General features: G+C 32.6%; 2 protein-coding genes, 1 long non-coding RNA gene and 1 other non-coding gene across 4 annotated transcripts; 2 read left to right on the plus strand and 2 right to left on the minus strand.

Annotated features, from left to right (window-relative positions):
* Positions 1-378: 378 nt before the first annotated feature.
* Positions 379-2,286, plus strand: LOC107924325 (uncharacterized). Its single transcript, XR_001691763.2, has 3 exons — positions 379-818; positions 943-1,055; positions 1,697-2,286. It is a non-coding gene; the product is annotated as an uncharacterized lncRNA (long non-coding RNA).
* On the plus strand, positions 387-468 carry TRNAS-UGA (transfer RNA serine (anticodon UGA)). Its single transcript has one exon. It is a non-coding gene; the product is annotated as a tRNA-Ser (tRNA).
* A 250-nt stretch (positions 2,287-2,536) lies between the features above and the next one.
* On the minus strand, positions 2,537-4,922 carry LOC107924324 (non-specific phospholipase C6). Its single transcript, XM_016854719.2, has 3 exons — positions 3,444-4,922; positions 3,198-3,374; positions 2,537-3,076 (listed from the first exon to the last, which is right to left on the minus strand). Exons 1-3 carry the CDS (start codon positions 4,531-4,533, stop codon positions 2,775-2,777), a joined length of 1,569 nt encoding a protein of 522 aa, XP_016710208.1. The 5' UTR covers positions 4,534-4,922; the 3' UTR covers positions 2,537-2,774.
* Positions 4,923-7,073: 2,151 nt separating this feature from the next.
* On the minus strand, positions 7,074-12,447 carry LOC107922984 (CBS domain-containing protein CBSCBSPB5). Its single transcript, XM_041080623.1, has 16 exons — positions 12,210-12,447; positions 12,054-12,116; positions 11,821-11,957; positions 10,628-10,796; positions 10,295-10,424; positions 10,038-10,208; positions 9,814-9,892; positions 9,583-9,696; positions 9,366-9,432; positions 9,124-9,229; positions 8,980-9,038; positions 8,664-8,773; positions 8,453-8,577; positions 7,940-8,025; positions 7,751-7,840; positions 7,074-7,601 (listed from the first exon to the last, which is right to left on the minus strand). Exons 3-16 carry the CDS (start codon positions 11,946-11,948, stop codon positions 7,422-7,424), a joined length of 1,614 nt encoding a protein of 537 aa, XP_040936557.1. The 5' UTR covers positions 11,949-11,957; positions 12,054-12,116; positions 12,210-12,447; the 3' UTR covers positions 7,074-7,421.
* Positions 12,448-14,766: the final 2,319 nt, after the last annotated feature.

The following is a 14,766-nucleotide window of genomic DNA, read 5'->3' on the forward strand; positions in this document are numbered from 1 at the left end:
AGTGGTGGCGCCATTTAGAATGGCTCCACCCAAAAATGAAATTTTTTTTTAAGTCCACCGTTTTTCTAGATTTTTTAGTATTTTCCTAGTATTTTATACTGGTGGCGCTATTCAACATGGCTCCACCAAAAAATAATTTTTTAATACCCCTGGCTGACGTGGCAACGTGGTGGCGCCATATCATATGGCTCCACCACTTTTTACTGTAGAAAATGGGTTATTTTTGTACATAATTAAAAAAGTGGGTTATTTTGATAATTAATTTATTTTTTAGGGTTACTTTTATAAAAAAGCCAATTTATTATAAAATATTAAAAAAAATAGATAATGGGCAATAGTTATCAATCAAATTTAGGCTTTATACAGAAAGCATGTTTCATAGCCTTGTTGATATGTCCGAGTGGTTAAGGAGGCAGACTTGAAATCTGTTAGGCACTGCCCCCGCAGGTTCGAACCCTGCTGTCGACGTTTTTGTTTTAAGTACTTTTATTTCATTATTTATTTTTCCTTTTTCCATTTTCTACATTAAAAACGAAGTCCTTGTTGAGAAAATTGGAAGAAAATCCCACAGCTCTGCAATCCTGCCTTGTGGTCCACCAATCCTACAACCCCTTCTACTAATTACATTAACGGTCCTTCTCTATCCAACAATTCTGTTTTAGGCAATGGTGATTCGACACCCAATGGTGGCCATCACCTGGAAATGAGTGGAACTGGAAGTAGCGGCAATTGTGCCCTCGATGAGGCTCGCTTGAGGTTATAAGAACTTCGTAGCTTCTCTTCGCGCTCTTCTCGCCGCCGTTCCCAATTCTCAAAAGGTACTAAAAAGCCTGATTTCATTATTTAAATTGGTCAATCTCTGCAATTATTAATCAGGAACTATGGGTTTAGTAGAAAATTCCGAAATAGTTCAATCATTTTTCGTTCTTATGAATTTTGAAGGCATTTCAATTAGCTCAAGGAATAAGGAATCTTTTCTGCTCTTTTCTTTTTAATCTCTGCTTCATCTGCTGGAGATTGAGAAATTGGAACAGCTAGCCTCGAATCTCGGAAAGGTATTTTGCAGTGTAGTAATGTTCATAGTTTGATAGTCTTCAGGTTTATCCATTTCACACTCCTTCGAACAGTAGTGGCAATGCCATCCACTTTTAGATGGGTACTGGATTTGGATAAGTGCTGGGGGTCAAATTCAGAACACGGCCTTACATGAATTCACCCCCAGGTTGAGCTTGATGAACTATTTGAGCTAAACTTCGGGTTTGGCTGTTTTTACCTGTAATTTTATCTCGTTTAGAAGGCATAGAAATATGGAATGGTATCTTATTTCATGGTAGTGTTAACATGAGGCTTTTAGCCGATCGTTTTCTTTCCTATGCTGTGTAATTTCGAATCTTAGTCCATGAAGGAAAACACCTTTTAATGTTCATAGTTTTATAGTCTTTTAGGTTATGCATTTCATATTACTTTGAACAGTAGTGTTAATGTCCATTCTTTAAGTAAGCCAAAGCCTAGGGAGGGAAAAGGGTTTTTGCAACTGCAGAGGATCGAGATTTAGACTAGTTAGTTGGACTAATTATGAAGCCTTTAGCCGATTATTTTCTTTCCCGTTGTGGTTTAATTTTGAACCTTTATCCATGAAGAAAACACCATTTAACATCTGGAAAAAAGGAACCTAATCTCGTGGTTATGTTTATAGGAGCTTGAAATCGAGAACCAATATATCAAGCTTTTCATGGACATATCTACTTGGGGGAGTCCATGTTCCGTATAAGGTTAGTTCGATTCTTTTGGTTGCTGAAAATGGTGCCTTAAGCTAGGAATATAAACCAAGATGCCTACATACTGTCTTCAAATCACGAATTTTATCGAATTTTATCGAATTTCATTCATTGACATTGATCTGCACTTTGTAACTTTGGAGGATTCAAAAATGGTGTTATCAAATGCCAAAAAGAAAAAAAAGGATAACTCGAAGTCCTTTTGTAACTTTCTCTTATAACTTGTTGAGTATCAAAAGACTAGTTTGAAGCAAACATTATGTACAAAGAGGTTTGGTTCATTGTAATGATTACTTGTTTCAAGCATAGATATGTGAAAATTTTTATTTGCATTTTATCATTATTATGTCTATCTTTACTAACCATTGATTCATGTTAACAAGATTCTTTATAACTTGTTGAGTATCAAAAGACTAGTTTGAAGCAAACATTATGTACAAAGAGGTTTGGTTCATTGTAATGATTACTTGTTTCAAGCATAGATATGTGAAAATTTTTATTTGCATTTTATCATTATTATGTCTATCTTTACTAACCATTGATTCATGTTAACAAGATTCTTTATAACTTGTTGAGTATCAAAAGACTAGTTTGAAGCAAACATTATGTACAAAGAGGTTTGGTTCATTGTAATGATTACTTGTTTCAAGCATAGATATGTGAAAATTTTTATTTGCATTTTATCATTATTATGTCTATCTTTACTAACCATTGATTCATGTTAACAAGATTCTTTAATTTAAAAAAAATCCGTTAAATACACAAATTTATGTATATAAACGATTACAATACGTAAAAATAGAGGAACACTACAAAAATATACGGATTGTCAAAGACCATCAAGACCAAGTTCTACAAAGAGGGGCAACTATATTTATACAGTAGGATTTTGACACTGTTAATTTTCATCACATTCATGATTCAGAGACAATTCTTTCACAAAAAGTTAGTTTTAGTACATATTACAAGACATTTGTAAAACCTGTAATAGATAAACTAGTTGTGGATCGAAGAAGATCGAGTTGTAAGCGATGATCTCATATCAACAATGGCAGATTCATCGGCTCCCAACTTTATGGCCTCTTTGCTTGCTCTTATAAACCTTGAAACTGCGCCTTTCACGTACTCATGAGCTCCTTTTACGCTCATCTTTGTGTGCATCTCCTCGGCAAAGCCGCTCAAGAAGTGGTCACCATTAAGCACACTGGCTAGTTGAACTACCTCGCTCTGAAATTCAGAGAGACCAGCGTCTTCGTTTGCTGCTGTTGTCCTCAGTGGTGCTGCCTCCGGTAACTTCTCTGCAATTATTTCAAATGAAACTAATTATTGGTATAATTGAGTCTTTACCATATCAAACACGTACTCGTATATGTCATTCATTCAAAAGTCCTTGCAACATAAAATTGAAGAAAAATATACCTGGGCAATCAGTTCTAGGAGAGGATAGCTCTCCGACAACGCGTTCGAAAGTGCCGGCCCAAGCATCTCTATGAGTCAAGAAGTTGGAAGATAGATTGAACATTTTCTTTATCGTTGCAGGGATCGATGAGTGCTCGAATTCAGAGTTCGGGAAAGGACCCTTCGGACCACTAATCACTGCAACAGAGCCACCCCAATATTAGCAGAGCAATCGCATGCATCTAAAGGCATCAACATTTAACTTACCAGTGCCTTTCTTGATCCAAGGAGAGACCATGATCGTCGGCACTCGAACACCGAGCCTATCGAACTTGAAGAAAGAAGGAGCCGGACCGGTGTTCCCATCTGGGCTTGGGACATTGATGTATGGGGTGTGGACATGGTCATAGAATCCACCGTGTTCATCGTAAGTAATCACCAAAAGTGTCTGGTTCCATTGAGGGCTTGCCCTCAATATCTCGTACACCTCTTTAACAAGCTTTTGGCCATTAGCAACATCATGGGATGGATGATCATCATTTGCAGGCAATCCTTTAAGATCGAAATACCTCGGTTCGATCACCGTCAAGCTAGGAAGCTTACCTTTCCTAGCATCTTTCTTGAACTTCAAATCGAACTGATGGAACTTGAAAACATACTTCAATTTCCTAAGGTTTCTATAGAACAAAGTTGTGGGTATGTTTTGGAAATAAACCCCAAAATCCTTATCATTCTCATGGAGAGAGTCAAAGATTGTTTTTTGTGGGTAGCCATGGGCTAACTGTTTCTTAACATGGCTGGTTGAACCATGGGAAGTGGCTGAATAAACGAAGAGTCTATTGGGTTGGGTTGGACCGGGGATTGAAGAGAACCACCGGTCGAAAACTGCAAATTCCTTCACGAGAGCAGCGTAAACCGGGACTGACTCGGGTCTAAACCCTTTCATTACAGTCTCAGACAGGTTCTTGGACATTGACAATGCTTGTTCCACAAAACCAGACATGGAAGGAATGGTGGAAGAACCAAACACCTGTTGTTCAACAGCTTCAAAAGAGTGACCTGGATCCGGATCCACAAACTCAGCATCGTCGGTGAAGCATATGGATTCCGGGTTCGGGTTTTTTGTTGAAACCGGGTTGCATTCATCTCCAGTTACTCCATTGATTGAAGGGTTGACGTGTTGCTTCATCCACCCAAGCATGTGGTCAAAGGATCTGTTTTCCATCACCAACACCACTATGGTCTTGATGGGTGACTGCTGTTGAGCTCCCAATGGTGTAAAGAGGCATGCAACAGTGAGAAACAGTGAGAAAATGAAGGAAAATGAAGGTGGTGGACTGGCTTTGGATTCCCCCATTGAAGCCTGCTGAAAAAAGATGGGATTTTTTTACTCAATGGAAGCTTTTTAAAGCTGGAACCTCTAAAACTTGAACAAAATCAATCATTAAAAAAAAAAAAAGGTGAAAACTTGATTGAGAATTCAAAGAAGACAGACCCACAGAGAAGGAAAAGATAAAGGAAGTGAATGTTTTGCTTTTCTTTTTTTTCTTTTTCTTAAAGAGCAAAAGCAATAAAGAGACAAAGAAATTGACATTTGTATGAAGTTTTCATGTCCATTTTCAAGGATTGCATTTGGATTATTTCTGGGTTTTTTTTATAAGTTAATTAGAAGGGTTAAGTAGGTAAATAAATTGGGTTTGTAGTTACATTTAGTGTTATGATATAAATTCATAAAGATTCTTTCCTTTTTTTCCTTCACTCACTCTCCAACTCATATATTAGTTTCCTCCACCAGAGCTGCTTTATTTTCCTCAAAGTTCCAACACCTGAATAGTGAAATACAATGAAACAAGAGCAAAAAAACATAAAAGGATTAAATCTGCCAAACCTCCATGTATTCTAGTAAGATTTAAAATATAATATCTGTATTTTAATTTTATAATATTGAGTTCTTGTAAAAATTTAATAATGTTTCATCTAGATTTGCATTTTGCACATTTACCCTGATAACTAAAAAAAAAAAGAACTACTTTTTTAATACTTATAGTTTATAGTTTTTGTCAAATTAATCTTTACCAAAATTTTTAAATTTTTTTTTAATTTTTTAATGTATTTTTTAAATTTACAAGAGTTTGAGCAAAATTAACAAAAACTAAAAAAGTTGAGAGCTAACAAAGTCTCATTATGCTCCTTTTTTATTGCCATGTACCATAAATAACTAAAATCAAATTTTTTAAAATTAAAATATAAGAACTGAATTTTAAATTTTACTAAAGTATAAGAAATTTTGATAAAATTAAACCAATTTTATAAAATAAATATTACACTCACAAATACAAATATATATTCAAATAACTACAACATAAAATCAACACATAATATAATGGACAAAAAAATTCATAATCTACGCATATTTTAAAATTGAAAATTCGAGTTTCATTATATACTTAAAAGTAAAATGGATTTCTAAAATAAAATTAACAAGAGAAGAACCGTTATTGAGGGTATATTCAAAGGCAAAATAAATTATGTTGTAAACTATAAATTAAAAGAAATTGTAATATCACTAAATACAAAGCAAACACTTTAATTTAATCCAAATTGATTACATAAATTATAAAGAAAAGTAGAGTAGATGGGACAAAGACTTTCAACTTTTTTCTTCCACTAACAGAACATGAAATAATGGGCCAAGTTTCGGTGGGTACTATTAATTTAATCAGGGTTTAGAACAGAGTAAATGTAATGCACGTGATGCATTTTATAATCTTCCAACCATGCTTTGCTGTGGAATAATTTCAGATTTTATGTAACCCATATTCCATCACTCAATTAGATGTGTCTCAAAGTAAGTAATACTGTTACGTATTTTTTTAATATTTAAAAATTATTTTTATTAAGCGGTAAATAGTATATTTATCAACTTTTAAATTCTACTCATAGAAAATTTCATCGAATAATTTTCCTTCAAATAACTGTGAATTACTGTTTTAATAAAAATATTTTTATTTAAATTAATTTATGATAAATATATAAATAGCGATAATATTTATTAAAATGGACCATAATGAAATTTTTTGGTTTTTGTTTTTTTTTACAAAGGTAAACACGCTTTGATGGCGATCTCAAATGCTAAAGGAAAGCAAAGACGAATCATGTCCTCCATAAATTATGCTCTGTTCTTCGATACTTCGCTTAGAGAATAAGGAACCTGGGAATTACTGTATATTGTTCTTGTTTTTGTTCCCAAGAAAACGACTCAAGGGAACTGTTTATGTATACATATATGTATAAGATTTACAATTTATTTTATTTTTATCTTTATTTAATTAAGTTAATATCCAATTGTATCGTGATAGCAATGAAATGCTTAATACATTATATATATTCAACCACATACCCAAAATCAGGCTTTTCAGAGCCGAGCCAACCACCAGCCGACAACTTTTGAAGAATTGGGCATTTTAGGCTTTGGGACCTTTTTGAGCTTCTTAGCACAGTGAAGCATGCGGATTCAGATATTCTAAATTTACATAATATTTTATTTCCATCATTTTTATAATCATATGCATTGAATTTAAAGCGAACCCAGGGATTTAATATAGAATTCATTTTACTTTCTAGTATTTAAATTTTTATTTCACATCTATTTTAATTTTAAAATAATAATTTTAGATATTTAAATTTATTTTATTTTTGCAAATAACAGAATTAGATATCCAAATTGAAATCAATAATATATTTTACATTGTAAAATGCATATATTTATCAAATTCATCTATTCAACAGATAATGTAGATAGTAATATGATAAGCGGATTTGGACATAGGTATGATAAAAATTTGGATCATACTTAAAAAGAACAAAAAGAAGTTACAACAACAAAGTTGGGAGCTGTTTCTCGAAAATCAGAAACTACATTTCATGAAATGCTACAATTTATTTTGTTTATACAATGTGATTATTCCACCCTTTAACCCTTAAATAAGTTGCAAAAAAAAAAAAATTGAAGTGATAAACAATGGAGACAACCACAGTTTAGTTCAAATTGTATGCTATGCAGGTAGCAAAGAAGAACCAACCCACAAAGCAATGAAAAAAAGAACAAATGAATTTCTTCATTTCCATGCCAATGAGAGTGTTGACCTAATAAATCAGGGAAGAAATCTAGCACAAGAAATCCCTCAAAGCCAAGTTGACCTTTCAGTAATTTATAAATGAGGATTTTTCTTTTTCTCAGCAGTGCTAATTACCGGCTTTTCTCAAGTATGCTAATAAGCTCAGCCCAGCAACAACTGCAGCCCCGGCTGCAACCGCACTGTATGCAGCAGCCCATGCATCTGATTGAGCATAATCCAAACTTCCAGAACCTGAACCCCTTCGTCGATTTTGTTTTCCTGAATAATCTAGATGCAATTTCAAACCCTGCAAATTCATATTACAGAACTCTCAATGTGTTTCCAATCCAATTTGAAGTTTCAAATCGTAATCATACATACGTATATTATCATTTGAGAGTAACGGTGAATTCTACTGTAATGCTCTATCCATAAAAAGACAGTTTAGTTATATACCTTCCAACCAAGCAATTTTGCATGCTCCACAGCTGCTGCAAGATCATTGTCTGATGCCAGTACAACTTTGTCATGGTCTTCATCTTCATACTGCATAATATGCCGGCCAATTAGCATAAGATATATGTTAGATACCCATCATCTTCATCTTCTTCATAAACTAATAAATCTTTATTCCTAAATGCCTACCAGAATCTGAGGCACCCTGTTCCTGTCTATGTCATCCTCCAGCCTCTGAAGGATAGCAGTTATTACATCTGTCATACTTCGTGTATCTGTATTGCAGAGCAATAAGCAAAATGCCCATTAAAATACAATTTTTCTGGACCTAATAATAAGAAAACATGCAGGGTGTCGATGAAGAATTAGAACCCTCCTATAATATCTACTGAACATAATGCTCAAAAAATGTGGAAAAAGGCCTGCATGTCCACTAGAATAATGATCTCGATGAAGCACCACTAACCACATGTTAATCACACATAGATATTAAACATATGATTAGAACTTGGACCAAAAAAAAAAAATCGAATGATCAAATCTTGGAGCTAGTTCATTTATAGGTGAACTTGTCAAGTTTTGGTTAGGCTGCACAAATTTTACAAGTTAATAGACAACAGAAGATTTGCACCTGTGCTGCATGCAAAATAAAGCACCATATTTCACGGAATTACTAGCTCATAAGCCGAAACAGTAGCATACCACAAATAAATCTATGCATTCGACCCCTTCTATCTTGTATTTTGAAACCAAACGTATTTGGCAAATAGGATGAAGGATAGGGAAGACATCTCCCTGTCTCAGAAGCCAGCTTCAAAGAACTTTCACTGAAACATCATCCAATCAATAAGTTAGTAAACAGAAACAGCAAAAATCACAACTATATAATCAGAGAAACATCAATATAGGAAACCTTCGAGCCTCATCATCATCTTCATTGGGTGGTAAAGCAATTGCAGAATCCCAAAACCTTTGCATCATTGTTGTGGTAGCCTCATTATTGATTCCAGAAGTGCTCCCAACCTGGTTATTGAAGAAAATAATAAGACCATTTCGCCAAGCAGAAGAAAAAAATAATTATATTCTTCTCAGAATTTTCAAATCCATTTACAAAAATATTTTAAAAAGTTTGTTAAGTGCTTTGGAATAAATATTCATACACTACAGCATTTATCCTGTAAGATTACTTCAAGAACATCATAACCTTGAAAGATATTGACTTGACTTACTGTGGCAATAGCGGCATGAGTTATGTGGATTACATCAACAATAGCAACAATCTCTCCATCTGCATACAACCATAGAATATTATTAAGAAGTAGTTTGATCTACATGCAACAATATATTCTTTGGAAGGTAGTAACTCATATCACCTCTATTTAGCACAGGAAGGTGTAAAAATTTCCCAACATGCATCTGATGCAAAGCATCAACAATTGATGTGTCCACTGTTGCACATTCTGGGTTAGGAGTCATGACCTATGCATCACATTAAGGGCAAAATGACTATAACTCAAGAATGCGAATAAGCTGCTACTAAAGCGTATAAGGTCAAGTCATAAGGATAAAATGCTGCTGACATAAGAACATAAAACAAGATCAAGGAAAAATTTACCTTCTCAACTGGGGTAGTCTCTGGAGGCAGATTTTGTGCTATTACCCGCATCAATATATCCTTTGAACTGTCAGAAACTCAAAGGCATAACTAACAATATATGACAATGACACTATAACAATTATGCGTAATAAAAACAGATTATAATACTCCTTACTTCCCTCCCTTGGCCACATAACAAACAATGGTGAATTGCAATTTGATTTAAAATACTCACGTTAAAATTCCTTGTGGTTTGTTATCAACTGTCACAACTGCAGAGCTTAATTGAGATTCAAGCATCTTTTTTGCAGCCACTAAAACTGTGTCATCAGGTGAAACTGTTACAATCCTGACAGATAGGCGTCATGTTAACCAATGCTACTCATAGTATGAAGTATGAACAGAATATCATTAACAGATACTGGATAAAGGACCAAAGGACCATATATATATATGTATTACCTACTTTGGATTGTCTGTGATAATTGTAGACAGTGACGGCCTGAACATACGCTCACGAAGTGTCTCAATGAATGTATTCTGACCTGCATATCATCCAAAAGATTGCACAGATTTAAACTCGTTTGCTGATACCAAAACTAAATACACCATATGAATACCCAATGACCAAAAGCAAAAAAAGTACAAAAGCCACTCCATCAAAGACAAAAGAAAACATTATCCGCTAACCAGATATAGAAGTTCCCCAATTTTTTTCTACACCCTCAACAGCTGCAACAATGGCTTTCCCCTTTTCAGCTGCCCTTTCCATTCGAGCAATAGCATCGTACAAGCACTTAGCTATATCGAGTAAGGCAATAACTTCCCCATTCTGTACAACAGGCAAGTGTCTAAATTTTCCTGTTTATAATAAAATAAGAACATTAGATGGTAAAAGATGAAAAAATGTATCACATAAAGGTGGTTGCTCATCACAAAAGGCCAACCTTGCACCATCTTCTGGAGCGCCTCCACAGCAAGAGAGTCAGAAAGAACAAATACAGGATTCTTGGTCATCACTTTGGAAACGGGTGTCTCCAAATTAAGCTCCCGAGCAATCACTCTTGCTGTTATGTCCTTCAGACATTAAAAAATAAAAACTCCATAAATAAGAGATGTCGTAGTTATAGATTGGCAAAGGCCACTTGTCAAGCTCCTTAGATAGAATGGTCTAAGATATTCTATTCGAGTAAAGAAATTAAATCTTGTAGCTGCCTCAAATTGTTTGAAGATTTAGGTGTAAAGGAATTTGTTACAGTCCACAAGGATATAAGTCAAACCTTGTCTGTGAGGATTCCGCAAAGTAATGCATTAGAGTCAGTAAGCAGTAAAGCATCAACCTTACGAGCAGCCATCCTACGGCAAGCCTCATAAATGCTTGTACTATCAGGTACTGTCAAAGCCTTTGACAGCCGCAACCTCTTCACAGTACGCTCTCCAGAAAGTGACCTTTCAACATGCAATTTAAAACAAAAAGTTCCGTTACTACTTCTTTGAAGATAATATTTTATATTAGTTATCTGTACCAACTTTCATCAATAATTTGACAGAATGTATACATTTAAAACATGAATTTCCAAATATTTTCTTCAATGAACAAGACTAACAGAAAAAAATTACATGTCCACTGTTTTTGCAAGTTGCTACTCATTAGTAGCTTCTACTCTTGTAGAATTAAAATTTCAAAATAAAGAAGCCAAACATATTTCAAAGCAAAGAAAGGAAGGTTTGCGTTTAAAGAAGCAGAACTAGAAGAGAAACATATTGCTCCAACCCTTTCAACTTTGCCAAAGTACTTGTGTTAGACACATATTCTAAACCTCAAAGTGGGCACATCCTTATCAAGATAAGAGTATGAACCTCCAAAAAATAGGGAAATATTGAATGCTCCTATTTAGGATGTATTGCCAAGCAACATAAACAAAACATCCAAGGTAAAGAGGAAAAAGAAGATCATAGTTGCTCATGTTTTTTTAGCTCAAACCCTACTTAGTATACCACTCCACAGTCGATACGCTCTTCCTTTGCAAAAGACAACCTCCTAAAATATGTATACAATTCAGGCTTTCGAGGTAATATTCTAGAGCTAACCTCACGTTAGAAAAGAATAAACTCCGGAAACATTAGTATAGCATCATCCAGAACCAGAAGCGACCCACAAATTTTCCAACCAGGTATTCCTCGAAATATTTAAAGATTATGCAAGCAGTAGCAATTAAAGTAAAGATCCCTTAAAAAACTACTAGAAGAATATATTTTAAATGATTTACAGTCCTCCTTCAATCCACTCAAATTCAATAATCCCTTTTCTTAACAAAACTCCAACAAACTCAACTGTGCCTTTCACACATCATAGCCTAAAATTTTCCTTATCAAAAGCTTCAACAAATCGTCGAAATTCAGTTCAACTATTACTTTTCGTAAGGATAAATGAAACACAAGATTCGAAATGAAAAAAAAAAAAGAAGCTTACATAGAATGGGAAGATGGTACGAGTTTTCGGAAAGAGTCGGAACCTCCATTCTCCAACATTTTTTTCCTCCCTGATGAGACACTTACAATTGATAAACTTCGCCTCGACGAACCGCTTTGACTTTTCATCGCTAATACCTGCCAAATGCATAGCGTTTCCAGTTCGTAACATATGAAAGAAAAACGAATAGAAACAAGCTTCTTTTTTTTTTAAGTAATTAATTAACCACTTACCAAAATTAGAAAGTTATTTGATTTCTACGTCGAAACAGGGGATTCCAATTAAAACGCTAAAACCTATCAAAATTGCAGCTCTAGTTTTGATTATAAACAAATTGAGCAGAGGTGAGGAGGGAAAATGAAGTAATAATAATAATAATAATAACAAACTGAAGACTCTTGGCTTCAAAAAAGAGCGGGGCAGTTCTTCGAGTTTCGTGAGTTTGACGATGAAAATGGAATAATCTTCGGTCGGAAATCCTTTTGGGAAAAAACTCGCCGGAAATTTTACAGACCGGAAAGTGGAGATAGAAGAGAGAACAGAGCCACGAAAACCCTAAGAAATGGGAATGGTTTGAAATTTGGGGGGAAGGAGAGCCAAACAGATTCTTCCACGTAGGCTATTGTTAAACTGAAATTGATCAAATTTGACGGGATTTTGTGAGGTTTCAAATTTTCGCGAATTTGCCCTTCAAAATTTTTTTCACGAATTTGCGAATATAATTACAGCACTTAAATCTTATTACGTAGCAGTAACAAAAGTTAACGACGGTAATACCATACAGACTAGCAGGTTATTATTACACTAATAACCAAAGGAGCTATTATATTATATTGTTTTTTTTTTGTTTTTTACTTTGTGTATTAAGTTAATATTTTATAAAGAAAAAAAAAGAGCAAAGGTTAGATTATGACAAGTGTCTATTGAATTATATTTAAAAATTTAATAAATAAATAAATCTAACACATATAATTATCTTAATCATAATTGTGTTTTTTTTCCACTGATAACGTGCTTAATAATAACTCCATTATTACAAATAAATTCACAATCATTTAAATTAATGACTTAATATATCATTTAATTTCGAGTTTGACACTTTTTTCAGTACACTTTAATATCTGTAATTTGACAAATGTTACATATTTTAGTACCTAAAGGTAATAGTTTTAACTTTTTAGTGTTAATTATGAATTTTTATCAGATCAACTCTAATTCGAATTAAACACTAAAAAATTAATTTGTTACCTTATCAAAATGTTTAATTTTTGTCAAATAAAATACCACATTAGACCAAAAATAATACATATACTACATAAAAATATCAAACTTAGTACTAAATTATATATTAAGCATAAATTAATCATTTTTTAGTTTTATGATATTTATTTATATTTAACCTTCTAACTTTCACAGCATATTTTTTATATTCAAAATAAAATTAATAGTAAAAACATAAAAATCAAAATTTCAAATTTTAATATTAAATTTAACAAATAATTTATTTATATTTCGTACTTGATTTTCAGCAACAGACTAAACAATTTTTATAATTCAATTTTAATCCCTATTAAATTCAACACTTAAAATTTCAAATTTTAAATGAATTGAACAACCTCTTTATAACAATTTATTTGTATGTCAAAATTTTTGATGTTATAAAGAGGTGGCTCTTATTCGTTTATAATAGCATTCGAGACATGTATAACAACATTTGAGATTTAGATTTTATTTGCGTTTTTAAATTTTTAAATTAAAAAGTAAATTACAATAATATTATTAATTATTAAGTTTTAGATTGTATCTTTAATGGAATTTGTAAATGTAATTCGATATAATTAAATTATTTACATTTAATAAAATATGATTAACATGTTTTATATGAAATTTAAAATTTATTGAAACAATATCATAACTAAAATTTATTCTTATTCACTTAGGAATAAAATTAATTTTACTAAATTTTAAGACAAAAAAAAGTGTATTCCATACTTTACTGTTGTTGTTATAAATAAAAAGTTGTTACGGAAGGTAAAAATAGAATATAAAAAAATAATTTTATAATAAATTTAGTTATATAATAAAATGCTATTATAAAAAGTAATTGTTATAAAGAGAGTTGATTGTATAGAAAAATTAATATCTATTTAAATTTTGTTTATAGACGTTTGAAATTTGAAAATATTTTCATAGATTAGGTAAGATAAATGAATTTGACATAATTAATATAATTAATTTCATCCAAACAAGCTAAAACAATTCTAACTTGCTATTTGAGACCGGCTTAAAATCAAAATTTAAAATGTATCACCGGTTGATATGTATCATTTTAATTTTAAGCCAATATCAAATAGTCTAAATTTTGTTCTGATTAAAATTTTTGGTACGTTCCGATCACTCTTATACGTTTCGATCCATTTCAATTAATGTCAACTTGTACCATGGCTTATTGGTCCATATATACTAGATGATGCGAAAATTTGACATTTTAAACCAATTTTTTTAGATTATCCTTCTCAACAAGTTTAATCTTGAATTCCTTTTTATAGGAGTGCAATGTGCTCAGTTTATTTTAAAAATTAAAAAAATAGACGATAAATATATATGGGAAAATATTAAAAACATAAATTAATTTGAAATAATATATCAAAATAAAAATGATAGATAAGCTTTTCAAAACTAGATCGGTGGTAGAATCGATTAGTTCACCAGTCCAATTTATTTGACTGATCTAGATTGTTCGATTAAATAAATCATTAAAAAGTAATAAAAATTAAAAAATTAAAAATCAGTTTAACTGCTAATTCAACCGATTTTTTAGCCCAGTTAAACCAATCCGTATCGATTCCTAGCTTAACCAGTTCAAAGCTTTTCTCCAGATCGATATCCCAACCGATCCACTGTAGAGGTGCTAAGGGGCTAGGCTGGGCCCATGCAAGGCATATA

Source organism: Gossypium hirsutum, chromosome A11 (genome assembly GCF_007990345.1).
Source record: "Gossypium hirsutum isolate 1008001.06 chromosome A11, Gossypium_hirsutum_v2.1, whole genome shotgun sequence".
In the NCBI taxonomy this organism is placed as follows: domain Eukaryota; kingdom Viridiplantae; phylum Streptophyta; class Magnoliopsida; order Malvales; family Malvaceae; genus Gossypium; species Gossypium hirsutum.